This window comes from Apteryx rowi, unplaced genomic scaffold, assembly GCF_003343035.1.
Source record: "Apteryx rowi isolate R43461 unplaced genomic scaffold, aptRow1 scaffold_149, whole genome shotgun sequence".
Classification (NCBI taxonomy): domain Eukaryota; kingdom Metazoa; phylum Chordata; class Aves; order Apterygiformes; family Apterygidae; genus Apteryx; species Apteryx rowi.
Genome location: NW_020447741.1, coordinates 244,348 through 271,352, shown reverse-complemented (window position 1 = coordinate 271,352; position 27,005 = coordinate 244,348). Strand labels below are relative to the sequence as shown.

Sequence of the window (27,005 nt, the reverse complement as noted above, 5' to 3'; positions counted from 1 at the left end):
TTGAAACTCAGAAACAGTATGTTGACAGTACTAGCTGCTTAATCTACAGTGGCACTGAATATACACTTCAGGATTTGGGATTTGAGATTTGAGAAGTACTGCTCATTGAGATAGATAACATTCAACATAGTTGAGAAAAAATATCCACCACCACAAGAACAAATTTATAAAATTCCCTGAAAAATTGCACAGAAATCAACAGTGACTGCTAATGCCAGATAAGTAAGAGAGAGGAAGTGTGTTTGCCTATGGTGTGGCAGTGATTGCCAACCGAGGGTCTACTTTGGAATTTTTGTCCCAAGAGTCCCAAGTCTGTCTGTCCGTCCATCTGGGGGGCAGTTTTAAGTCTAGACAGAATTGTTCTAGCCAGCTCTTGCCAAGGACTTCTGAACTGCTCTAGAAAAAGTCTCCCTTTCACAGCAATAGTTTGTAACACACCATGAACTCAGCATCTTTTATGAAAGTACATTAAAATAGTTTACAGAGGAAAAACATACACCTAAAAACTCATCAAGATAACTGAGGCTACAAAGTTCAGCTTCCCTTTTATTCCCCTCCCCCTGCCCTCCATAAGAAGGCTACTCTGGTTTTGTTTCCTTTTTTTAAATAAGCAGATGCAATCAAGGAGAAATTTATTTTGAACCAATTCTGCAAAGCAGTTCAACAATGCCATACTTATAAAAATACTTAGTTACATAATTAAACTTATTACTATTTATATAAAAAATGTGAATGTGAATTTTAAACTCTGTTAGGGAAAGAACCACATCAAGGTCTTGAGGTGAAACACAAATAAATTTTCATAAACATACAATCTCTTTTGGAGAAGTTTTATAATACACAACCATTTACAATGAACACGTTCATTAAGTTAGTGTTTTGTTCCTTTACTATACAAGTGTTACTACAATGAACTGTTTCATTCGGTAATTAAAATCCAGACAATGCCAGTGTCAGTTTTTGGCATTCTTTGTTATAGCTGTATTAATACATAAACTTGTATGATTGTGTTATTCATTTTAAAATATTTAGAAAAATTAAAATTCCTTTTTTTTTTTTTTTTTTACATAAAGCCCTTTTAAAATTTGATAACCACAGATGTACAGGTGATAGGGGATGATGAGGGAAAATGGAAAATGATGGCACTGTTCTTACAAAGATCCATTTGGTAGCTGGATTCAGTGTAGTGTAAACTCATGAAAAAATGTTAGGTTTAGTACCGGAACTATATTACCAACTTTTCTGGAATCCACTTGTTGGATAGCTTTACAATGATAATATATGAATTTCAACCCAACAGCTAAGTATGAGTTTAGTGTTTCAAAATTAAATTATACAAGCTTGATCGGAAATTCAAAAACCTCATGCAAATTGTTGAATAGAAGACATGATGTTATTGCTTAATATGTCAGTAGCTGAAGAAAATAAATCTAGATGTTGTGTAAGCTGCGCTGAATGCCAGCAAAAGTTCATTGTCACTATATTAGGTCAACATTAAATATACTTTATCCCTTTAGTTTTTAAACTTTCACATTTTCTTCTGTTTATTTTTAGTTAAATAATTCTATAGGAAGGGCAAAAGCGGGAGGAGAAACTGTGTGTAAGAGTGTCTTAATAGTCAAGAAAAGCAAAAGTGCAATCAAATCCCTGAACTAGTGACAGTTTACATTTGTGGCACCCACCCTTATTAACAATATAAAAGCCACATATAAYAGTACCAAATCTGTCTCTGAAAATGGACTAAAAGTGGCTATTTACCGCTTCAGTCTTGCTTTCATGGTGAGCTTTGTTCAGGTAGTCTTCCCATACAAAAGCTCTTTGTAAGATTGGAGTTTAGAAGATTAAAGGATTTCATCCCACCCCAATTTTATTATACAGTTTCAAGTTCAAATATCATCATACTTTATCAGTGTAACTTTATAAAATATTACCTCATTTTCTAGTTACCTTCATTATTCTTAATTAGCTATGCAGAAAGAAAATAAGAAAAATCTCTCATGCTACTTTCCAGTTACATCAATAATATGTATTAACACAGTGCATTATGCTCTCTAATTTCACTATTGAGGTCTACCATTTAGATCAAAGTTTGTCATACACTGTTCCAATTTCTCTTTTAACCTGCCTACCCTAATTAAGTCCATGCAAGAGGAAGCTTAAAGATCAAGACTATGTATCAATAGGGTTGTACCATCTTTAAGGGAAAAAGACCCATGTAATTTTGAATGCAGGAAGTTTTACAGAACTGGAATAGAATTGTTTGGTCCCATAAAGTTCCTCTGCTTTAAAAATGTCCTACCCCAAGATCACTTGCAATTCCAGACAATTCTCTCTTTAGTAGAAAGATTATCAAATGCTGGGAAAATAAAGGATTTGAAACATTGGTTTTGCTGCTATTCTTCACACCAACACTCGTTTTACCATCCCGTATTTTCAATAAGCTTCCTTTGGACCCTGAAATAAGTTGGGAAAAAGAAAAAAAAAAAATCACATCATTGGTAAATTAGATTATAACACTTCAAAAGTGGTTTTGTGCAACTGTATTACAAAATTCCAGTTTGCCATTAAAAGCATGCAAAGTAGCAAAGATTTTCTTTCCTTTGATTCCTTAAAGACATCAGGAATTCTTTGCAAGTCTTTTACATTTGGCAGATTTGTGCATGTTATATAGATTGTTGGCTTATAAATTGTCTCCAGGCTGRTACTGTGGTTCTGTAGCAGTAAAATAGTCCTCCAAGAAAGACTGTATATATTCAAATGTTGGTCTCTCATCAGGGTCCTTCTTCCAACACAGTTTCATTAACTCATGGAGAGACTCCGGACAGCCTTGTGGGCAAGGCATCCTATATCCACGTTCCACTTGTTCCAGAACTTCCCGATTCACCATCCCTAAAATGAAAGCATTTTATCTTTGAATGACATTACACAAAGTACAGTTTGCCAAATTTTTTTCAGGTCTTCTTTCTCCAGACACAATGCTGTTAAGACATGCATGTGAATCTACCATGATGGAACCTGTAATAGGCACACTGCATATTGAATGAATTTTTTAAATTTTCCATTAAATACATTTTCTGAAAATYATTTCATTATACCAACAATTCCTCAATATCTTGTCCTTTGTCCATTTGTATACTTATTCATATGTTTTGTTACAGGTCATTTACCACTGTYTTGGGCCTGTTCTTTCAGAAAAGAGACTCAAGCACAAATACCCTCTGCCTGCATTAAATTCCATTCAAGGACCACTTAATTTGAAATCAGACCATGAAAGAGACAGTATATATTTGACAGAAGTGTCTTATAATTCCAGTCACAAACAGCAAAATACCTAACAAAACATGTGACGTATGTTTGGTTTCAAAAACTGGTCTAGCAAGTTTGCTCTACAGAWACTGTAAGTTGGGAAAATGTCAAAATTAGAAATTTCAGAATCTGATGGATAGCAAAATAAAAGGATACTAAGTTGTCTGCAATGACCTATCAGTCACATTTACAAATGTTATCCTAAAACACTTTAATTATACAGTAGTTAATCTGTAATTAAAACAAGTAACTTTGTGAACACAAGAACCAGCGAAGCGTGACTAAGTATTTGTCTCTGCTTGCTGACTGTGGACTCTGAATGCAGCTAAAGAGCATAAAAGGAAGCTTCTAAAGCACAGCAAAAACAACCAAAAAAGGAAAATCTATTAAATTTTCCCCTTACCTGGATATGGCACTCTCCCCTTTGTTACCAGTTCTGTCAGTAAAATTCCAAATGACCACACATCTGACTTGATTGTAAACCGACCGTACAACGCTGCCTCAGGAGCTGTCCATTTAATTGGAAATTTAGCTCCTAAAGACATTGGAAAGAGAGATACTTAATTTTCCCTTGCCTGTGTATCATCTGCTTACACTTCAGAATATTTTGAAGTAACACTGCACTCAAAAAATTTTACATTTTTTTTGTTGAACCAAATTTGAGGTGATTTAGTATCTTAATATTTCAAACTGAAAAGCATTAGGGCAGCAACTACTGGCTACAATTTTTCTAAGCAGTTGAAAAAGGGGAATGATCTTCAGGATGTGATGAGCACCCTCGCTGAAATCTCAGCCCTCTTCAAACTCTAGCAACTTATTACCTAAAAAAACAACTAAAAATTTTTTTTGAAAGAATAAGCAATCTGCCAAATAATTTTGAACATTAAAAACTTTACAAAAACTGTGCTAGGAGAGGGGCCATCTAACTTACATAACTGTGAAGGTACAATTATATGCATAAGTTTTGTCACATAGACAGAACACATGGACACATTCTGCTAAATGTGACRGTTCATAACAACTTTAAGGTAACTGGTTTTATTTATTCAGTAAATAAATCAGTCTTACCTTGTCTTGCAGTGTACTCATTGTCCTCTATTAACCTTGCTAAACCAAAGTCTGCTATTTTACACACAAGATTGTCTCCTACAAGAATGTTAGCTGCCCGGAGATCCCTGTGGATGTAGTTCATTCTTTCAATGTAAGCCATGCCATCAGCAATCTTAAAAATAAAGTTTTATTAAGAATTATTTTGATGACTATATTAATTTGTCCAAAGCATTAATGTATGTCCTTTTCTTTTAGTTCCATTCTCTTTATATAAGCATGGGAAGTATCACAAAGCAAGACCTTATGACCACATACGAATTATAGGGTGTCTGGTTATACAATATTTGCTAATTTGGATCTAGACAGTTTCCTTTCGACAACTTACAAATCTACAACAGAAGATGTAAAGAAAAGCAAACAATAGCCATAACGTTCTAGTTGGTATCTGATATACTTTCAAGTCTCTTCTCTAAGCACAAAATACACTTTTCTTGGTTTATACAATATACCTGTGCAGCCATGTCAACCAGCTGTGGGAGTTTTAAGTACTTCCCTTCTCCTTCTTTTAGGAAGTCTAGCAAGCTGCCTGTAAAAGATAACACAAACATTTTGGGAAAACATGGTAAAAATCATAAACTTGACCTAGACATGATGATTTACACATTCAGCTCCCAAGCTGTTTGAAAACCCTCATTTACTAAAACCCACAACCCAATCAACACCTATAGTTGACTCTGCCCTTATGATCGGTTAGTGCAAGTTTTATCCAAACATTTTGGAGTCAGTTTCAGTAATTTAGATAACTGAACATTAATAAAATAGACTGCCACTTGATGATTATATGGCAGTACATAAGGATTTTCCAGTATTCCTGGTCTCAATGCCCCTCCTATTTGGACTTTTTTCAGAATGAGTTGTGTAATTAAAAAACAAAACAAAACAAAATCCCTAGATGTAAATTAAATTTTTCCTAGTTACTAAATTTTTCTGTCAGCTCCCACTATATACTAGAAAAACGACTGTGAAATTGTTGATTTCATTTTGTTGCTTTTTCTTTCTCACAGGGCAAGTAAAAGCATCTTCCATTCTTTAAGATGTATTATCTTCTCCCATTATAAAATGCAATTGCATCCAGAATATCACAACATTAGTAGTATTTGAAGTGCGTTCCATGGACCTGTGTGCCTTTCAAAATAGTAATCTTTACATGTATGGTAAAACTCTGTCTCTAACATAACAGTTTTCTCCACAGGTGTCATTAGGGATACAAGAACATGATCTTTTTCTTAAGAAAATGGTAAAGACTGAATAAAGACTAGTAACTAATCAATCTTTCAAAATTACAAAGATGAAGAGTGTGGTGTTCATGGGGAAAAAAGTCACTAAATTGCAATTTTGCAATGGAATTTATTGCAGCAGCCATGAATTAGATATCACTGATATGTTAGTCATTTGCTATACTTTTGCATCAAAAGTGAAAGTGTGACAGGCCAGATCCATGTTGCTGATGATGTTTGTTTGGGGATTTAGCACAGACTTTTCCCCATCTCAGATTATGAGCTCAGAGGAATGCAGAAAAGGAAAGATTTCACACAGACTTCAGCAATCTGTCCACAYTGCAAAAATTATTTTGGGGTACTACACAGTTCCTACCCAGCTTTTTTCCTGAGGAAAAAAAGAAAAAGAAAAGAAAAAAACCCCCTTTTTCTACTGTTGCAGTCTTTGAGGTATGAAAACATATGAAACCTCATGGGATAGAAGTAGGGAAAGCCACACAAATAAGACCCACCTAATTCAAGTGTCACCGTATGTCCATATGTTTTATGGCATCATTATAAAGTATTAAAAAATATATACTTTTTTGCTCCAGTACTTTTTACTTTTTTGGGGAAATTAAGCATTTTTTTCAAATGAAAACAAACTTGCAATGGCATTTTGGATCTGTAATTTAGATGAACATGCAATGGCTTCTGCAATTCTTTACTTCTGTTTTTTTAAGGTAATATCCCTGTTCCAATTTTAATCTTTACTTTTTCTTAGATGGAATGCTCGAAAGCAATTGCCTATCCTGATTGCCTTGCCAAAACCTGATTTCTGAATAATGCAAAGTGATTTTGCATGACTGCTGTAAGGTCTGACAGAGAGACTGTCTTGTTTTATTCAGKAATAAAACCAACACAGAAGAAACTTCTTACATTTTCTACTCCTTTCTACCTTTCCAGCCTTAGAAAAATACTTAAAAAAAAAAAATCCATCCAACAGAAAAGTAAAAAATGTTTGTGGCACAGCACTGAACATAAATTGCAACTCCCTTGACTTTGACATTATTTCTTCTTCTTACCAAGACAGTAAAAGTTTTCTGTGAGGTGAGCAGAAGATTGCATTTTTCAAAAACTGGAATAACTGATTTGAGAAACCGCTTCTTCTTAACACTAATATGCTTACAATGTTTACTTCCACACTCAGCCTAAATCTCTTTTTCCAGAGGGGATGGGGAGGGTGAAATGATGTAGAGTAAGGGAAGAAGAAAGGAATGGAAAACAAGAGAGAAAAGAAGGAGTCTGGGAAAAAACAAGCTATTTAAAATTTGCAATTACTCTACTAGAGAGAAAACAAACCCAACTGATTCTGTGGTTGTGAACATGACCTGGCTATAGGTAGGTGTATTCTCATAACGGTATTCCCAACTATACTATCTAATTTAAATGAAAAGTACAGGCAGTACACACTAAAAAAAAAAAAGAGAGGAAAAAACTCTTGAAAGATTAGCAAGGATGAAACAGATGTTCAAAAAAAAAAAAAAAAATCATGCCTCCACCCATGCTCTAAATCAGAACCGCTTCAAGTAGGTCAAATGTTGCTCATTTTAATTTAATCAAAATTACCATTTATACTCCAAGTCAGTTTAAACCTAATGTTAATTAAACATTTAATTTGTTGCTGGGACTTTAAATAATCTTTTAAATTTAGTATCTAAAAGCTATTCAGTCACATACCTTTCGTCATGAATTCAGTGACTATGTAGATTGGTTCCTCAGAAACAACAGCATACAGTGGAACAAGCTTGTCGTGTCGCAATTTCTTCATGATCTGCGCCTCCTGAAGGAAAGCTTCTGGCATCATTGTACCAGGTTTTAGTGTCTTGATTGCTACTTTTGTGGTTCCATTCCATGTTCCTAGAGAACCAAATTACATTTTATTCTCTGCTAGAACACTGAAGAGGTTTTCCTACTAAAACCATTTGCTTTTTGCTTCTGTTTTGTCAGTTAATAGAATAATTATAAATTAGTAACTATATTGAAAATTAGTTTTAACTTTACATGATTGATCATAATTACTATTTTCCCCCTCAATTCTTTATCAAATTATCTTTTCAGATTTTAATACTGATTTACCTAAAATATTATTAAAACAATCTTACAAACAATTGAGAGGTGTTACATTATGCTCTTACCCATCCACACTTCACCAAAACATCCTTGGCCCAACTTAACCTCTAGCCTCAAAGATTCTCTAGGAATTTCCCAGGCATCTTTTGCTAGTCCCTGGGTTTGTGGTTTCACAGTTGGACACACAGTTGTCAGCTTATGACACAGCCCATCAGCGTGTTCTAGAAAATGGAAAAGTAAGTTTTGTAGCTAAATAGAGATAAAACTATAATAAAAGGAACATGCTAATGTTGATAAAAGAACTATTTAATTTACTGTTTGTCAAAGTAAAAAAGTAATTTTTATAATAGTGAATTTTTAAAAAATAAGCTATATATGCAGTTTTTCTTCCTCACATTAGGCACAAAGCARTACTGGAACACTGGAATTTAGGCTTACCTCTGTAGTGCTTTACTAACTTCTGTAGAGATTCAAATTGTGCTCTGGTTGTGATATAGTATCCACCATTATCAAGTTTTCTGATTTTGTAGTGTTTCACATTATCACCTCTGACCTCATCCCAGTCACGTATGGAAAGGGAGTAAGCACCTAGAAAACAAATTAAATTTTTGGTGAAGAACCAAATAGAAAAGCATATTTAATACATTTCCCCTAGTCTTGTTACACATGTACATGTGTATAGGTATAACGTAATAAGACATAAAAATGGTCATTATATTCAGGGGACCGGGACAGGCAGGGGAAAGGAAATATGCAGAAATATACATACCTTTAGTGGTTTCACTCTCTCTTACTAAGAAAATACCACGCTGGTTCCCAGGATTTAAAAGCAGCCTTTCTGCATCTTTCCTGCCCATCTTACCAAAATACCACCTAAAAAAAGTTAAAGGAAATATCTGTAAATAAAAGCTTCCTAAGCTTGGGTAATCAGATAGAGAAAAAAAGATTTAGAAATCTGAAGTACTGACAGGACTACTTATATCCAAAAGCAGTTACACATCAACAAAAGTTATGACTCCCATATAACTGAAAGACTAAGGTGACCTATTTTTATTCTAACACAGTTCTAATTTCTACTGTTTTCAAAATCTACGTAAAGAGGCCTCTATCCACAAATATTATGTTTTTCTGATGGGTTAACAATAGACATCGACAGTATTCACCAGCTAAAGTAACACTCTCTGTGGTTAAGAARTTTGAATGACAGGCTGAATCAGATGACAGTGAAATATTGTGGTCGCACACTCAGAGCACTGCAGCACCCCTAACTACGTTTTCTTTTGCAGACGTTTCAGTTATGTGTTAAAAAGCATTGCTTGATACCAGGTGGGTGTGCACAAATATCACTGGATCACAGAATCATTCGGGTAGGAAGGGCCTTTAGGAGGTCTCTAGCCCCGCCTCCTGCTCCAAACAAGGTCAGCTCTGAGATCAGACCAGGTTGCTCAGGGCTACATCCAGCTGGTTCTTGACAAACCTGCAAGGATGGAAAGTACACAACCTCTCTGGGCAACCTGTGCCCCTGCCTGGCTGTCCTCGCAGTGAATTTTTTTTTTCTCCTTATTTCCAGTTGGAACCTCCCCTTTTTCAGCTTACGTCCATTGTCTCTTGTCCTCCTGCTGTCCACTGCAGTAAAAACAGCGCTGTTCTCTGCTGTTCATGTAGAAACACCCCTGTAGTAAGTATCACTCACTTCTCTTCTGTGCTCTATGTGTAACAGTCCATCTTTGTTGGCTGTTTTGTGCTGTTTCTCTTGCCTAAAATTCTTTCACAGAAGGAATTTCTTCTTCTGTGCTCCCAAAGCATGCTCATCCTCATAAACATTATGCACAAAGTTCTGTCCTGGGCCAGTGTTAATTTTATCGTCCAGCTTCCAGTGAATCTCCAGGCTTTGGAAGAACACTTATTTCTAACCATATTTTATTGGAACTGTGCGCCTCAGAAATCATAAAATGATGCAAAGTGTAAATTTCAAACATTTGGGACTGTCACAGTACCAAGCAAACCTGGCACTGCAGGGAGAAGAAAAGTAGTATCAGAAACCCACTGCAAAACAGTGGTTTTGTGGYGGAAACATTTTGTGGGGGGGAAAAAAAAAGGTAGGTAAAAAGGGATCTTTTTGTTGGCATGTGATCAGAATGGCCTATGCAATCATTTAGGAACATCAAACTTATTTTTTTACATTTTCTTAAGTTTGCAGTTTGACTGTATAAGTAGATGTGCAAAGTTAGAATGAGTTACAGGAGTATGTCTGTTTCGGACAATTTGGATGTAACCTATAATCTTAYTGAAGCAAACTTCAACCCCAGTAATTACTTCACATGAAAATGCCTCTTCCCTAGACTACTATGGCAATTTACAAATTATGTTGTAAAGTGCTATTTTATTTTACTACCTATAAAATAACAGAAGGGTCTATTTGTCCTTTTTATGAGCATTCAGCATTTATAATATGGCAGCATTCAAAAGGCAAAGGGATAATATGGATSCTGTCACAAGTAGTTTGCAATATAAATGCCTTCAGGCTTAGAAAAGACAACTTAAGAAAGAAAATCCTAACAATTTTGTGGCTGTATATTGCTTTTGCACTTGTAACTCCAGCTGCAATAATAAAACAAAAATCTATAAATGCTATCAAAGCCAAGGGCTAACAAGTGAACTTTAAAGCAAATGAACACTATTCCAAATGCTGTGGTAACATTTAATAAAATTAGCACTAGTTCTTTAAAATGTTCAGTTAAAAAAAAAATTCCTCACTCATTGCCTCTTAGTCCCACCTCCAGCCATCACATAAATCTAGGACAAATCGCCCTCCCCACCTTTTGCCAGTATTCAGGAGCAATATTTTCCTTCTAGAAACACTGCATTCTTAGCTAGCAAAGGACTATGGTTTCTACTGGTACCACTAGTACAGCTCTAATGGCAATATGTCTTTATCACATAGTTTAAAAAAAATCTCAAATTTTTGACTTACAGATCATGATTTTAAAAATAACTGAAACTCAAGGACATTAAGCAACACTGTGACTTTGACACAATCACTTTTCAATAGTAAAGAGCCAGGTGAGCGCAGCAGCAACATACTAAAATCGCAGCTTGAGATTCAGGAAACATCTTGGAAATTGGGCTGTTTTCCCAGAAGTGCAGTAGGAAACACAGAAGTGCCCAGATCACGTATCAGGGAATCACTTATTGGCAGCACCATGCCTGCATACTGAGCAGTGGAGTTTTATAGTTTCTAGTACAATAAACGCAATTAATCCCTTGAAACAAGTACCTCCTGAAACTGCATCCCAACTCGTAATTCCCCAAATAATTCCATGCAATTTTTAAGTGCTGCAGGAATAAATGAATGTAGAATGTGCTGGTACTGCAAACAATGTTTTTTTCTCAATTCAAATCAGTCCTTAGCATGCCTAAGGATTTTGTACCAAAAAGTTGTTACAGACTGATAGCTTAGCAGTAACGGACCATGCAAATGTTTTTTCAGAATGTGAGACTAGATGCTATCAAGGATATAGCTGACCTTGAATTAGGGTTTGCCAAGCAAAAATATATGTAAAAACTTGGAGCTGAGGGTGTGTGAACTCTTGACTGAAAAAGATGTATTTTTGCTTTAGCCCTACACAGAGCAAGCAGGCATAAAACATTTATGTGAGTATCCACCTCACACCTATTAATAATTATACCTCCAACACCATCTAAGTAGCATTTTTATCCTTGAGTTAGTAGTRTTATCCTATTTCTTCATTAAATGTTACATGTAGTGACTTAAGAGAACACTATCACCATAGGACTGTAAGTGCAGAATAGATAATAAGAACAGATTGACAGGAAACTGAATGTCTTACTCTTCTGCTTGAATGGAGTCTGCAGGAGCTACATAATTGCTTGGGATGTAGCCCGTTTTTCCTGTAGCAATGGATCGGGCTTCCCACCAGTCTCCTTCCCTGCAATGCAACATCARTTATCTCTTCAACATATAAACAATACATCATTCCCTAACAGCTGTAACATCCTCACATATGAAATGCAGGCTAAATTTTAGATAACATTTTATCTTAATTAAGAAGGCATCCAAAATAATTTGCACTGCACCTAAATTTATTTCTGTTTTTATTGTAAGCTATGTGAGTGCTTCTTAGTGGAATTTTATATATATATATATTTTTTAATATAAAAAGCAGCATTTATCTATATATGCAAAATACAAGTCTGTAACAAAAAGTTTTATGGTAGAGCTGTAAACAAACTTCACAGTACTCTAGCCTTAATCTGCCTAACTTAGATCCCTCTGCCTGAATGTTGACAGTGAGCAACAAAGGAAACAGGAAGTCAGCTAATAAAATTGGAGAACTGGATGAATGAAAACTACTGCACGCATGAATTAGAACTGTTACCACAGCCAAAAGCTGTGTGTAAAGAAACCTCCAAGGTGAACAAATAATTTTCTCTTTAAGAGGCTTTCAGAAATCAGATCATAATACTGTAACATTACTGCAATTAAACTAGAATATCAAACTGCTGAGATAACCTAGTGTGGATTTACAAAGGAGGCTGGTAAGACCCCCTTCTGCTCGGAGCTCTCCTTGTCTGGAGCCAGGGTGCTCAACTCCTGCATTCCCAGTACGGTTCCCTCCTACACCCCACACTGACCTACCTGTAAGAGAGAACCTGCAACATGCAGAGTCTGCAGTAGCAGGCTTTTCCACCTCTGCAGCCCCAAAAGGGACAGCTGTGCCTCATTACAGGAGGGAATAAAAGGATATAACCCTATTAACAGAGGAGAAGAGGGCTTTGGGCTTCCCCAGGTTATTGTCTTATCAGTATCACTATTTTTACCCCTTATCTGTTGAACTCTCTTATTCAAGTAAAAAAATCCATTTACTCTTCACTGAAAAAGATTTAAAGAAATGTCGGGTTAGTATTATTCCCAACAACATCCCAGTGAAGTCTGTGAATGAGAAAACTTACGTGTTGTTTATTATCTGGAACCGTTCGCCTTTCTTAAATGAAAGGTCATCTGTAGTTCTAGCTTCATAATCATATAAGGCCACAAATACAGTAACACCACCTTAGGAAAAGGGAAAAAAAAGCATATGATATAGCAATAATACTGCAACACTTGATTTAAGGACTAATCCATGAAAAGAACTCATCAATTTTGACTTGGAAGCAAATCAACACTTTGGGTTCCATCTCACTGYAGAAGCTGGATCAATAATCAGCTAATTTCTTAAGACAGAGGAAGGCCTATGAACAGATACCCCTAAAAAAGCAGATTATCTCCACACCAAAAAAGCAGCTAGATAAATCATTGGAAGTATATTAATAATTAGAGCACTTATACAATGAAACGTGGACAACACATTAACAATTAAGCTAATTTATTTTTAACAAATGCAACCCTAGAAGATCCTACAACACCATGAAAGCATCATATTAAACTATCAACTACAAATTTTTACAAAATAATTTTCTTGTTAAACTTCTCTATAACTAACTGATGTGTTCCCAACTTTCTGAGGCTACACATCAAGGTCTACTCAAGGAAAGAAACTAGAAACAGAAGTATCCCACAAGGGACAAAGACATTTCACTGCTCTAGGACTAATGTTTTTTTAAATTCCATCCAGTCTCCCAACCAGTGAAGCAGACCTTTGCTGAGGATGATCCGTAACTGCATTACTGTAGAGACCAATAGCTAGAGATATTTCATATAATGAGCATTCACACTTCACCAGCTCTTTGGAATTTGCTTCCCCTGCCCCTCTTCTGGTGCGCAGCATGTTGCTGCATGTCCCATGAACAAGATGCAAGTATGAGAGAAGGATGGTAAGAAGGGTCCTGTATTTATTATAGGAAAACATTTTCTATCCCTAAAAAGCCTAATCTATAAAACTGGACTAAAGGAGGAGTAGGAGGGAAAGGAGAACAGGCTATATGCCATGTACAAGGCAAAAATAACTATATATCATAACTAGAAGAAATTTAAAATAGAAAAATTGCTCATGGACAATTCAGAAAGACTTCTCAAGATCTAGAAAGGCTATTTCACAGTCTAATGGAAGTTTAGGAAGCTTAATGATAGACCAAGCAGTAAAATAATTTATTTTCAAAAGTATAATATTACATTTCTAACATGCGTATATGTGTACCTAGATACACATGGAAGAAGACCTACAGAAATACATTATTTCTATTTTTAGATGTTACAATTAWCATGACAGCCCGTGATCAGAAAGGAAGAATACATAATGCAATGGATATTTTCTACTTCTAATGTTACTATTTTATGATGGATACTTTCTATCAGAAAAGTTCCAAGTCACTTAAATATTTTCATTTGATTTAGAGTCTTCCTGAGATTACACTACCTCAGCAGGGCAAAACTGGAAATGAATTTACAGTTCATCTAGGAAAATCAGAACAAAAAAAATCCCCATAAGAGGTTAGAGTAGGTGGATTTTTTTAAACATGTGATTTACATATCAAGATTTAGTTAGAATATCTCTGAGAAGTTAACAACTAATCTAAGTTAAAAATTAACACAGTTCTACAGTTTTTCCTGTGTGTTACTGCATTATTATTCTGATGACACAAGCTGCTGCATGCAAAAAGAAATTGTGGGATAATATACCATATTCACACAAATGGAAACCAAATGTTAAGGAAATAAACCATCTCCATTGAGCTGTTCAGAAGATGAAGAAAATCAGTACTCTGAAGTCACAATATTATTGCATATAAAGCAACTGGGAGACTCCACTTGAGAATAAACTGTACTATATCTAGAAAGATATTAATTCAACATGGGAACAAGACAGATAATAATYCTTCTCTAAACAGCATAACACTATTCAAGAAAATGAAACAATGGATTCAAATATAATCCACGCAACAAGAGAGATTATTTGTGTACTTTGAATTATTTAAGAGAACTGAAAAGGCTAGTATATAATCCTTGTAAAGTTTTGTTTTGATTTCAACACTTCAGCTAACAAAATCTTTTTATTCTCACTCACAAATGTAATTATTTTATAACAAAAAATAATAAAAAGATTTCAGGACAACAGCATCAACACAGAGTATTTCAAACAGATACATCTCAAAACGTTTTTCAAAGGCTCTCACCGCTGTCATCTTTGTGGATCACTCTGAGGTGATCTGTTTTTTAAAGCTGTTTATGGACCTAACATTTCACTTAAAGGGTATCCTTTGATTAGGGCATCATTTTCTTTTTCTAATCTAGAAGTGGTTTTGGAGAGAAGAGCAAGCTTTCTTGCTCAGCATGAGGATTACAGAACACTAGTGCTCACAGAGCTTCATGGAAGGGAAGAAGAATGATGGTCACTTTTTCTGTTTTTGTTTTCAATAATACCCCATGAATTCTAAGTGTTTGATGACAGAGAATGTATAACATAGGAGCAATGTGTCTTACATAGATTTCTCCTCTTTTTCTGCTCCAGGGGAATAAAAGATGGCCCAGCTCTCTTCAACCTTACAGCTACAGGCCACAATGAAAACCGTATCATCCTTTTGTCAGGCATCACTAATGGACTGGTTTAAGTACTACTGACACTTATGTCCTTCTGTTTGACAAGCCCATCTATTCTCTCTCTTCCTAAGCAAAAGGCCACAGAACAGGATCCAATATTTTATTTGTCACAGTTACAGAAAGCTTATCTCTGCACAAAGATAGCTGTGGTGTGTGTGATGCCTCTGTAAAMAAATTACTCATCGAGACTTACTCTAGTTCATAATATGACAAGAACAGGCAAGCCTAGAAGGCCCAGTTCACTGTCCTGAGCTGTATGATACCTACCCACAGCTTTGATTATTGTTACAGCCAAACAAAGTCATTTTATTCATTCACAAAAACAGGCAACTTGGATCTAAAAATTGGAACTGAATTTACCAAATAATTGCTGGTGAATTTTTTATATTGGGGGGGGGGGAAGGAGAAATAAAAAAAAAGAAAAAGGGAAAAGGAAAAAGAGAGGTGTGTGGGTTTGTGTGTGGGTGGGCTGGTTTTATAAAACAACGAGAAACGATTACATAGGCARTATCATTTTTACCTGATCACAAAATGATGGGGCATTCACCCAAATCAGCCTGCCTGAGGATACCTGAATCCACACTGACGAAATTCAAGACTATCTTCCCATGAGAAATCTCTCCTGTTGATCCTGGTCCAAGATATATAACATGCTTAACTACTAACTGGCACAGGGACAGGCAAGCGAACATCCTTTCTGGTCTCTGCAGCAAGGATTTAAGGTATTTGGGGGTGGCATTCCCGATGTCTGGTGATGCTCAGGAGTGCTTGCATGTGCTACAGGAGATTCTGATGTAAACGAGGAATCAGATCTAGTACGAGGACATACACAGAGGTTCTTGGTGGAGATGAAGACTTCTTTAAGCATACCAAAGTCTACTTACTAGTGCTAATGAATAAAAAGAAATGCTGCCATATTTCATTCCTGCATATGTTAATCCAAAACTGGGATTCAGAGCTGGCTCAAAAATTTTGAGACAAGATAGATGCTCATTATTTGTTTTTTAATGGATTCCCATAAAGGGGATAGGAGGTGATCATTATCTGACAATTCATATTTGGTTTCCTAAATTGCTTAATGTCAAGGTCACCGGGGTTTTCATGGATCTCAAATCTCTTGTGTTTAAAAGCCTTTAAATGCCACAGTAACTAAGCAAACATTAAAGCACTGTAATTGTACTAACATTAGAGTTTTGTGGGAAAACTAGAAATAGACTAAGAAAGAATTATTTATGGTATTTTGTGAAGTGTCTGTGCAAAGTTTCTAGAATAAATTACTCTTTCTTCTCTCAAAAAAAAAATTCAGTGAAACTAAGTGAACACAAAGAAAAGCTCACCTATTGAGATTGGCCAGGGGCACCAAATCAAGTTTTTTTTAATGAAGTTYTAAGATTTTGATATAAAGGGGGAAGGGGTTTACACCATCAAATGTGTGTTGCTTTAAAATGCCATACCTGCGGAGACTTTATATCTCAGTTGAGAAGGTCTCTGCATCTTGCAAATTTTTACATTTTAACATTTTCAGCTTTAGTTTTCATAGGACCATGAACATGAGATTTCTGCTTTTTCATTTCATATTGTTCATATAGTACTAAGCATACACTGCATATCCTTATTATCTTTATAAATGAACAGATTCAATATTGCGCTAATATAACTAACTTATAGCTAATCAAGTAAGTCTGAAAATTAGTTTAAATTAAAATATCAGTTTCCTGAAATTTGAGATCCTTTTCATTTTGCATCTCTCTCCTAAAGTTTAAAGCTTCATGTGTGTCTCTAACAGCTCAGAATTTCTAACATGCTTTTATCATCTATTCCCATTACTGCCTTTAACATACGTTAAATTTCTCTGTGCTCTGATCTTAACAACCCCCCACCAAACACACAAAAACCCAAATAAAAAAACAGATACAAAACTCCCAACCCCACAAATGGTGGATAAGGGCTGAATTATTATCTGAGTAGTAAAGATAATGAAAATCAGAAATCTCTAAAGAACAACTTATTTTAAATATGTATTTTATTTCTGGATGACAAGTGGTAATAGTATTTCTTAAAGACAAATGTCAAGCTTACAGATAAGTTAAAAAAAAATTATATAACACTCACCCGTTAACGTACTAGGATATGGACTTGGCACAGTTGAAAATGAAGATGATGCTCCTCCAAAGGGTGTCATTCCTGAAGGTCCTCCAAAAGGAGTCATGGAATGACTATTAAAATTAACTGCTGATCCCTTTATTGCCGGTGATTGTGTTGCTTGGCTTGAGTCTGATCCATAATGGCTGACATGGGAACTAACTGGTTCTGGAGTATTATCAGTTCTGTATTTCATGGCTGGACCTTTGTCTTCTTTGCTTTTAATGCACCCCATGGTTGCTTCTGTGACAATAAGGGAAAAAAATGAGTTCATCTTTATGTTGCATCTTCTGATAGATAACACAGAAGATTCACAAAAAGTTCTTGTAAATATTGATTTATTATTGTTAAAAGAAAAAAACAGTAAAAATGACGACAACCCCCAGCAACTGCTACTACATGCAGGTAACACGTTCTGGTGAAAAACTGTTCTGGAAGAAAATCTAAAGCATTCAGACTAGAGAGAACAATTATTTTCCCATACAAGAACACACACTGGCAGCACATTTGGATTATTCTTCATCCCAGTTCCTTGGTGGACTGCACATGGTAAAAAGAAAAGAGAGTCAGAGAGACAACAGGCAAGGAAAGGACCAGGGACACTGAAGACCTGTATAGCAAGGGAGAACGGAAAGATTAGGAATTCTGAGCAGAGGTGACAAATATACACAATTATACAAGAAAAAAAGTGGGCAATTCCTATTTTCTTTTTTAAGCACCTGTGCAATGAGGTTCTGATCTGCTGCTTGTATTACAATTAAGGATAGCTTTAAAGAAATAGAGAAGTTTTCATCCGTTCCTCCCCCCAAATACAGCTCGCAAATGAACCTGTAATATTCACTGCCATGGGACAGGACTAAGCTCAAGAGTCTAAGCAGAATAGTTAGAAAAAAAATTTTACAAGAGTAACTAGTAGTAGTAGTTTGTAGTATAGTAGTCCATAGCAGTTTAGAAACGGAACTACACCCTGACAGGTGACAATTTTCTAGCCTTAACTGCCCAAGACTGCCACGAACTTCTGCTACAGGCAGACTATTCCTGTGGGGATAGCTGTTTACTGTGGGAGTAGCTGGTTCCTGGTGATAGTTATCAGAGGAGATATGCCACAAACAATTTACTGCTGCTTAAGAAGTCCCCATCTGTCATTTGTCAGGTGGTGACAACTGATGGTAGGCTTCTTCTGACTTACCCCCACTGGGAYGCAAGTCAGGGAGGAAACAGGAATCTGTACTAGATGCAATACTAATATTTTTAACTGATTTGTTACAGAAACAGCAGCAATTTGAAAGCATTAAAAATACGGTTTTTGATAACTGCAATGACAGTTTCACAGATTCTGTAACTAACAATATAGGATAAACAATCAGGAAAAGGTTCCCATTTTATGTCCAATTTTTATTTTCCATTTCAATTCTCTCTTACCTTCTTGGCTATTAGACACAGGCATCCAGAATAAAATAAATCTTACTAAACAAATACTAATATACTCACATTGGGACAAAACTGGGACAAACTGTCTTCTGATTTCCTCTATATAACTTATGATTACAATATTAAAGATACTGTGATTTCCTCAAGAACTGTGAATCTGAGTTTCTGGAAAGAATGACCATAGGTGACCATATGACATTTACTGATCATAAAGTTAAGAATATTCACCCTGCCACTTCAGTCCCTAACAGTGTAAAGTACTACAGACAACTACTGGTGCAGAAATTAGCAGCCATGAAGACAAATAACTGCATTTTTACACATCTTGTCTGAGTTTTACAGGGAAGAGTTAGGAATAATCACAGAAGCACAGCTTATCTAATCTTTTACTTCTGATACTATTATTGCCAACATATTAATTGTGCATGAATGTTAATAGAGCAACTGAGACTCAAAGACATAAATCAAGAATTTAATGCATCTAAATACTCTACAAAAGAAACCTTACAATCTACAGTAGAAAAGCTAATTATTAATTCACGATACAGGTGAATCATGTAACAAAACACATCCTTTTAATCTCTCCATCACTGAAAAACAAACACTATAATTTAAACCACATTTTTTTGCCCATGTGATAGTCTACGGTAAATTTTTCCCTTACTCTGAGGCCTGTTTCTTTGGTTCTCTTTAAACAACCGTAAGCAACAGTTTTCTACTAAAGGTTAACATAAGTCCAATCATCTTTGTGAAAATGCGTTTGCTAACAGTACTGATGTAAGTTGACTTACCTACTGTTGGTTAAAAGTTAAGCATAATACATGATTCAGAAGTCCACCACACTATTTTGGTAAATAAAGTAGATTAAAAAGGAAAGGTATGAACATTTGTATAATTTTGTCCTGATCACAGACAGTCGTCCCCCCCCATTTCTGGCATTTGTTAACTTGTAACAAGCTGACAAGACTCCAAGATGACAGAAGATGGAAGCAAACCCACCAGTCCTGGCCATACCGCGGGATGCTGCCCATGGAATTGCTCCTTCAACCAAATGGACAGTGTCAATGCTACCACCTGCTGCCACTATAACTAGGGTAACTCCCACACTTCAGTATGTTTAGTAGCAAAATATGACCATTGGTTTACTTTAACCAGACAAAGACAAGCACTGACTGAAAACGTGAATTTGTTTTAGAGAAATACAGTCAACAGTCTCGTTCCCGGCATCTCCCCTCCCCACCCATTACATTGTTAGCATAATCTTCTTCCCGGGGTTAGAGAGATTAACAACAGAGATTCAATCAGCACTTCAAAGACAAAGAAATAAACAGACTAAAATCTAGAAGCTCTACTTTTACAACTGCATACCGACAAAAATTTTTTTTAGGGAAGCAAAACACTGCTTTTAAAAGTCAAAAACATAGATGGAAAATTCCTATAAAATACTGTGCATGCTTTTGCAAGGAGGGAGTAGAGGAATGAGAGGGGAGATGACAGAAGCAAACGGTGAGTAGTATGAAAGGGAAAAATGATTGCCCACAGTACAAAAAAGAAAAAAAAGATTTATTAGGGTTTAGTCTTGCAATATATCACTGGATAAAGCAGCCCCCCCTACACTAAGCAGCTAGTATACAGTGTCAAATTTGGTTGTTCTAGTACTTTATTTGTTATTAAAAACTTATGTTACTGAAAAAGCTCACAACTAGTTTCGTCCCCCCTTTTCCTACCAGCAACAAAACACTAAGGAATACATTTCTGTGACAAAGCTCATCAACCCTCTTTYTGAAGCACTGAACTCTTTTCAGAGGCAAAGACATAGATGAGAAGTTTTTGTCTGCTCTGTAGAAGTCTATCTATTCAAAGAAATGCTGGCCCAAGATAAGTTATTCACAAACCACTGTTCCACTCCCATTAAATCATTATTTTAGCTCAGTCTGCTGTCTGAAACAAACTAGTTGAATAACTTAGAGTATCTTGTTCTTTCTTTGAAATGAATACTCTTCTGTTCATTCTGATTGCTGTGCAAATGTGTCTAGTGGGCGGGTTGGAAGTCAGCTTGCTGGAGGTCTATCAGGAAATTGTTCTGAGAGGCATGGACAAAAAGCACAGATGTCTTGATCTGCTTTCTAGACGAAAACAATCCAATATTAGAGCGTTTTCAAGAACAAGAAGCAGCTAAAATGATTACTGGAAGGATGGCTGAGGTTAGCAGGCAGATGCCCAAAAAATCAATAGAAGAGAGAGAGTACTCTAGGAGGTAGTCATCAGATGAGAGTTTAGTGACCTAACTGAACTTTGGCCTTTGGATGACTTTTCTGAAAAGCCCATGCCAAATGTGATTCAACACTCTACAAACACCTCAGACAATAAGGAAGGCCCCCTAAACCCTCTGCCTAACTAAGAGCTCCAAGAAAGTCAACGCTGCCATCTTTTCTTTCCCAACTCAGTTTTATAGCAGAGTACCATGAGAAAAAACATTGCTCAGCAATGATTAAGAGTGTGGCTGGTAAGCTCTTTGCTATTTTTTTTCCTGCTTTCATTTCAGAAAAGATGCTCTATCAGTCTGAGAAATACAATTTTTTCCGCAAGAGCTATCATATTCTATGATACTGAGCAACTGTTTACTAGGAGTGTTGGTGACCTTCTCTGTTCAGTGCTGAAGGACAGGTGTTGCAAGGGACCCCTCATCCAGCAAATGTCCTTGTTCTGACTAGTTAATGGTTGCATAAGTTGTTGACCTGTTGGTTCTCTGGAAAACAGGGTTCTCCGAATACATCAAGAAAGTTCTCCTGTTGAATTGAAGGAATATGCTAGAGGTTTCTCTGAAAGAGGTGATTTTAACTCAGACAATCTTTTACAACTAGCATTCTCAGAGCAAAGCAGTCTGTCAATGCCTCAAAAAACCTGAAACTACTTATTTTTTCCATAAAGGGGATCCTACCTATCGGCATCAAGATTCTGAGGGCCAGAGGTTAGCCTCTGAAACCCTGAAGACCAGAAGCTGGAAGAGCCTCATGCTTGTTTCACTTCTGTCAGATTTGATAACAAAAACCGTTCACTACAAAAATCAAGAAGAATGAAGAGTTTCTTCCTGGGGCCAGCTGGAGGTGTTCTTTTCATCTCTCACTTTTGTTATGATTCATCGCGTCCTCAGATGTCCTCTGGAGACCTCATCAAAAAAAGTATGGCAGTGACAGCCTCATGGAGCAAAAGCTCTAACATGACACAAGGACATTCTCAAAAATTTTCTCTTTTCAACCTCTAGATTAACCCAGTACTAAACCATATAAGAACTAAATGCAATAGGTAGGAGAAGGGAAAAAATTAATAAAGGGGAGAAAATGGCATTTCTTTTCTCCCCTCCTTTCAATTATTGAAAGTGTTTATACAGTCAAAAAGAGCACATAATTCAATTTTTGCTATGAAAAGTCAAATGAACAATGAGCAAGTCAAATCATCCTTCGGAAGAATAAAGCGAGACTGCAAATATCCTACCACATGAAAAACAAACTGTGCTACATAATAATAATAATAAAAAAGAATGCCCTTGGCGGTTTACCAATTGCTAATGAAAAGACAATAAAAAGAAATTTCCATTGTTAATCCACCTTTACTTCTCAGTATTGGCAGAAAGAAAAAAAAAAGCATTTCAGTTTGCAAATGTGAAACTAATGTTTTATAAAAGGTCCACTTATGTTTCAACCAGAGTCATGTTTTTAAGTTATTAAAATTTCATGCAGTAAAGAAGACAGGATATTTTGCAGAAAGTTCACYAATGGATCCATTAGCTAACAGCTGACTATTTGCTTAAACAAGTGCAGAGCTGATTCTGTATGTCACTGGAGACACGCAACCTATACTTGCTTTTTGTACAGCTAGGCAAACAATGCAAAGCATCTGTCAAACAGGTGGTTTCAGAGAGTAGTATTTAAAAGTCATTTATTAGAAGTCACATAGACTGCAAGAGGGGAAGCAACAAAGATAACCAGAAAGAGACTAACAATCCTTTTTGCCACTACTATGATATCCAACTAATTCCGTTCACCTTTTAAAGAAGTCAATACTTTGAAAAGAAATTTTTTTTTTTTTGTAGACAGTGATCCACCATGTGCGTAAAGGAAAATACACTAAAGAATGAGCAAAAGTGGTTTGCATTCTTTATGTAGTATACACAATTTTTATTTGTAAATTATGTGTTATCATGTGATACAATTTATTTTTTATGAGCTGCCATAAATTAGTTTGCTTATTCTACGAAGAACAACCCATGAAATTTCAAAGAATGACGTTCTATTGGATTCAGTCTTTACAATTAGCAATAGAACTAGCATAACGAGACCTTAGTCTATTGTTATGAATTTAAAGTGCAACAGACAATGACCTTGTAATTAGTGATGAAATAAGGAACAAAAAGTGAAGATAAAGAAAGAAGCATAAAAAAAGACACTGAAAGAAGGATTTAGGTTATTAGAATTTCAATGTTTAGCACTCATCTAAGTGTGGTTCTACCCARAAAAATAACTATAAAACAGCACTATTAGACTTCAGGTTACCCATACACTAAAATATATTTAACAATAAAGAGACATCCTCCTTTATCACTAATACAATTTGAAATTTTTGATCCTAATGTTTCTACAGACCAAATCCTGCTTTCAACATGACTGTACAAACATATTCAAGGAGCAATTCTGTTGCTGCTAATAATGCTATAGCTAGCAAAAATAGTATAGCAAACAGGACATGGCACAGAGAGAGGAAAAAAATGAGTATAAAATTGCTTTTATATTTGAAATACCTTTCAAAGAGTTAAAAGCTATTGCAATTATTACATCTATGGTTCTAGCTCATGCTTTCTACAGAAATCAGATTTAAAATTCACATTAATTATTGAGGGTGACTGATCCTTCTACTGCAGGAGCTAGTTACCCGGCTGACAAGATTATGATAATGACTGTACTCTGAAGGAATGCCAGATCTTGCAACACTACCTGGAAAATTAGCATAAGCTGGAATTTCATAAGAAAGAATAAAGTCCTTCAGCCTTTCATGTCCTTCCTTGATTTCCTAACATTTGAAATGAAAGACAAGAAGTTGGATGATGGAAGTGCACTGCTGAGCCTTGAACAACTTAGACATGGAAGCCTTGCTCAGCTCTGTCAGACTTTGGACATAATATCTATGAAGGAGATTGAGGATTTCCAATTCTCCCACTTGAATCTTCTCAGGCAAAGGCTTCTCTCTTGAAGAAACACCTACTGTTTTTTGCTGGAGCTCTAGAAGGTAGGAGATAGGACCAGCTCCAGCAGGCAGTACAACCCTCACTCACATCCTAGTCAACAACAGGCCCTACCATCYGACTGCAAGCTCCCACTGGATGTTCCACTCTTGTTCCAGATGTAAAGGAAAAATTAACTACTGCAACACTAACTTCTAACAATCAATGTGGAATTAAGAATTAGCAATGAGGCAAAGTCGAGAGAGAGGTAAATACTCTGTTTTCCTTCTCAGCTGCCTAGGACCAAATATGTAGGATCTCCTCCTACTCATGGTGTACTAGGACAGGTGTATCTGTCTGCTTCTATTTTAAAGGCAAGCAAACGCCACAGGAGCATACTGGAGAAAAAGATCATGTTATGGATGACACATGATCTGCTCTGCAAAACATATGCTGTTATTGCTTGTAAAATTGTACTTTTGAGCACAGTTTTGCCTACACTATCTCAAATATATTGTGTGTTTCCTCTGATCAGATATTGTATGTAAACACTGCAAGAAAGGGTGTCTTTTCCAATCAAACAAGAAAATGTTCAGGAAAGACAGACCAGAGGTAGAAGAAAGCAAGCATACTGTCAGTAAAGACTGATTTGGTACCCCTCTTTTCTAACCAAAAAGACTCACCTAGCTCAGTATCCTGTCTTCAACAGTGGCCTTAGCCTCTAACCAGGACCTCCTCCTTAACCATGGGCCTGGGATAGGATTTTGACAACAAATAAAGTTGGCTTTTTGCAGAAACAGTGACCAGCAGCAGATGGCTATGAAGACACAAGAACAGGACAAGCACAGACTGAAACTTTCCAAACCTTCAGTGATTTGTAGCTCAGGAATTCCAAAGCCAAACAGACACTAAGGACTCACCTACATGGGAAAAGTCCTACAGGTATAAACTGATTTATGAATTTAAGCTAAYGTAGTTATGTTGATGTAACAGTTGCACAGGTATTTCCTTCTAGTATGTCTTTAATTGAATTATTTTATGTTGCATGGTTTAAAACAGATTAACCATAACRAAGAAAAGAAAAGGTATTAATATAACTACATAGATTTAAACAGTATAATTTTCTGTTCTAGACAAGGTTTCAGAAACCCACAGGAGACATGTCACAGCCAAGACCTAGACTGAGATCTTCCAAGCACGACTGTAGTGGCCTGACTAAAAGCATGGCTTCATCTTTGCACTCCCGCTGCTATCATGAGCAATCTCCACTGCCTACCTTGAGCAAGGTAACAGAAAGCATGACAGCAAGCAGATGCTGGGAGGAGGGGGAAAACAAAACAAAACAAAACACCACACACCCCAACAGCAACCCCCCATACTCCCCTGAAACACTGCACTAGGCCCAGAGCCTGCATGGGGGTACCTGACTCACAGCCAGAGGGAGCTGCTTCTAACTTTTGGGGTACAGCAGAGAAACACTCCATCAGATTTAAATGTTTAAGCTTAGATATTAAAAACCAACTAACCGCTAAATAGAACTTTGATTTTAAGACCATTAATGTTTTCAGGATCAATTCTAAGTTTTCAGTGAAGTCAGAATATTTCTTGTATTCAGGAAAGAGGGAAAAATAATTTGTGCTTTTTTGTACATCAAACCAAAAACCTGCCAAAAAACCTAAGGCAGATCACGTAAAATAATTACACAACACTGACAGATTAATTTTCTTTATTCCAACACTCAGGACTGCAAGGGAGAGATTAACTAAAATACCAGAATTGCAAAAGCAATCTTATGTGCTGGAATATGTAATAAATATACACGAGGCCGTTTTTAACATTCAGAGTTACAATGTCTAGCCTTACAATTTCAAGCCTTTACCACACAAAGAAATTTTCTCTGATAAGAGAAGATACCACAGACAAAAATACTCAATATATTGTCTAGACAGAATTATTGCTGCTCCATTGTCTGGAACATTTAAGTGCACAGTCAATAAATAAATGCAAGCAGAAAAGGACAATTCAAATTTTTTTCAGTTAGTGTAATAGCAGTTCATACTTATTAATCTGTAAATGATTAAAATTTTCTCAAAAATTAAAAGCCTGATGTATACAAAAGGCCAGTCCAAAAGATTGTTTCAGATTACAGTAACATGCATGTCATAACTTGTCAAAGCTATCTAGTCTATTTTGGACAGGATTTATGAACGGATTTATAAATAGAAAGATTTTGTTTTCTCTGAACCCTATTTGGACAAGAACAAAAAGTGTGTCTGGTGCCACAGAATAATTTTATACCTTCAGTTTTCAACCATTCTATCCAAGTATATTTTTCTCTGAAAAGGATGCCCCCAATGGTTATTTAAAAAGCAACTTTTAAATAGTGTAAATAAAGGAATTACTCTGTTTTCTGGCTTTCATAGCAGGAAGCACGATGACTGCTTTTCCAAGGGATGCCTCTGCTAAAGCAAAGGGAAATTTACATGGTAGAAGAACAATTTACAGCATTTTTGTTCCGAACAAAAGTTCTACAAAAATTTAAGTAGTAATTTTTTTTCCAAAGTTCAACAATGAACTACACATAAAACACGGCCTATAAAATTTGCAAGCTCACAGAAGTTTGGAGATCCTGAATTCTGTTCATAACTCCAAATTCATATGAATCCACAGGACTTTTTATGTAGTAACATCTTCTCATCTGGGTCATACGGCTGAAGTGGCAATTTATTTTAGGACAACAAAATAGAGGAACTCAGTATCTGCTAGATTTACTTCAGTTACAGCTTCATTTGGTCTGTGTCAGTCAGCTTCAAAATATAAAGGAAATGAACAGTCACAGCAACTTTAAAGGTGAACCAAAAAAAGACCCTGCGTTAAATGTTTGCTACATCTACCCAAATTATATCACAGG

The 27,005-nt window shown here is 36.0% G+C and overlaps 1 protein-coding gene across 1 annotated transcript; it reads right to left on the bottom strand.

Moving 5' to 3' along the window:
- Window positions 1-615: 615 nt before the first annotated feature.
- Window positions 616-24,832, bottom strand: YES1 (YES proto-oncogene 1, Src family tyrosine kinase). The gene is made up of 12 exons (XM_026058619.1): window positions 24,778-24,832; window positions 17,416-17,688; window positions 12,720-12,819; window positions 11,597-11,695; window positions 8,515-8,618; window positions 8,184-8,333; window positions 7,811-7,966; window positions 7,353-7,532; window positions 4,866-4,942; window positions 4,375-4,528; window positions 3,710-3,841; window positions 616-2,889 (listed from the first exon to the last, which is right to left on the bottom strand). Exons 2-12 carry the CDS (start codon window positions 17,678-17,680, stop codon window positions 2,681-2,683), a joined length of 1,626 nt encoding a protein of 541 aa, XP_025914404.1. The 5' UTR covers window positions 17,681-17,688; window positions 24,778-24,832; the 3' UTR covers window positions 616-2,680.
- Between the last annotated feature and the right edge of the window lie 2,173 nt (window positions 24,833-27,005).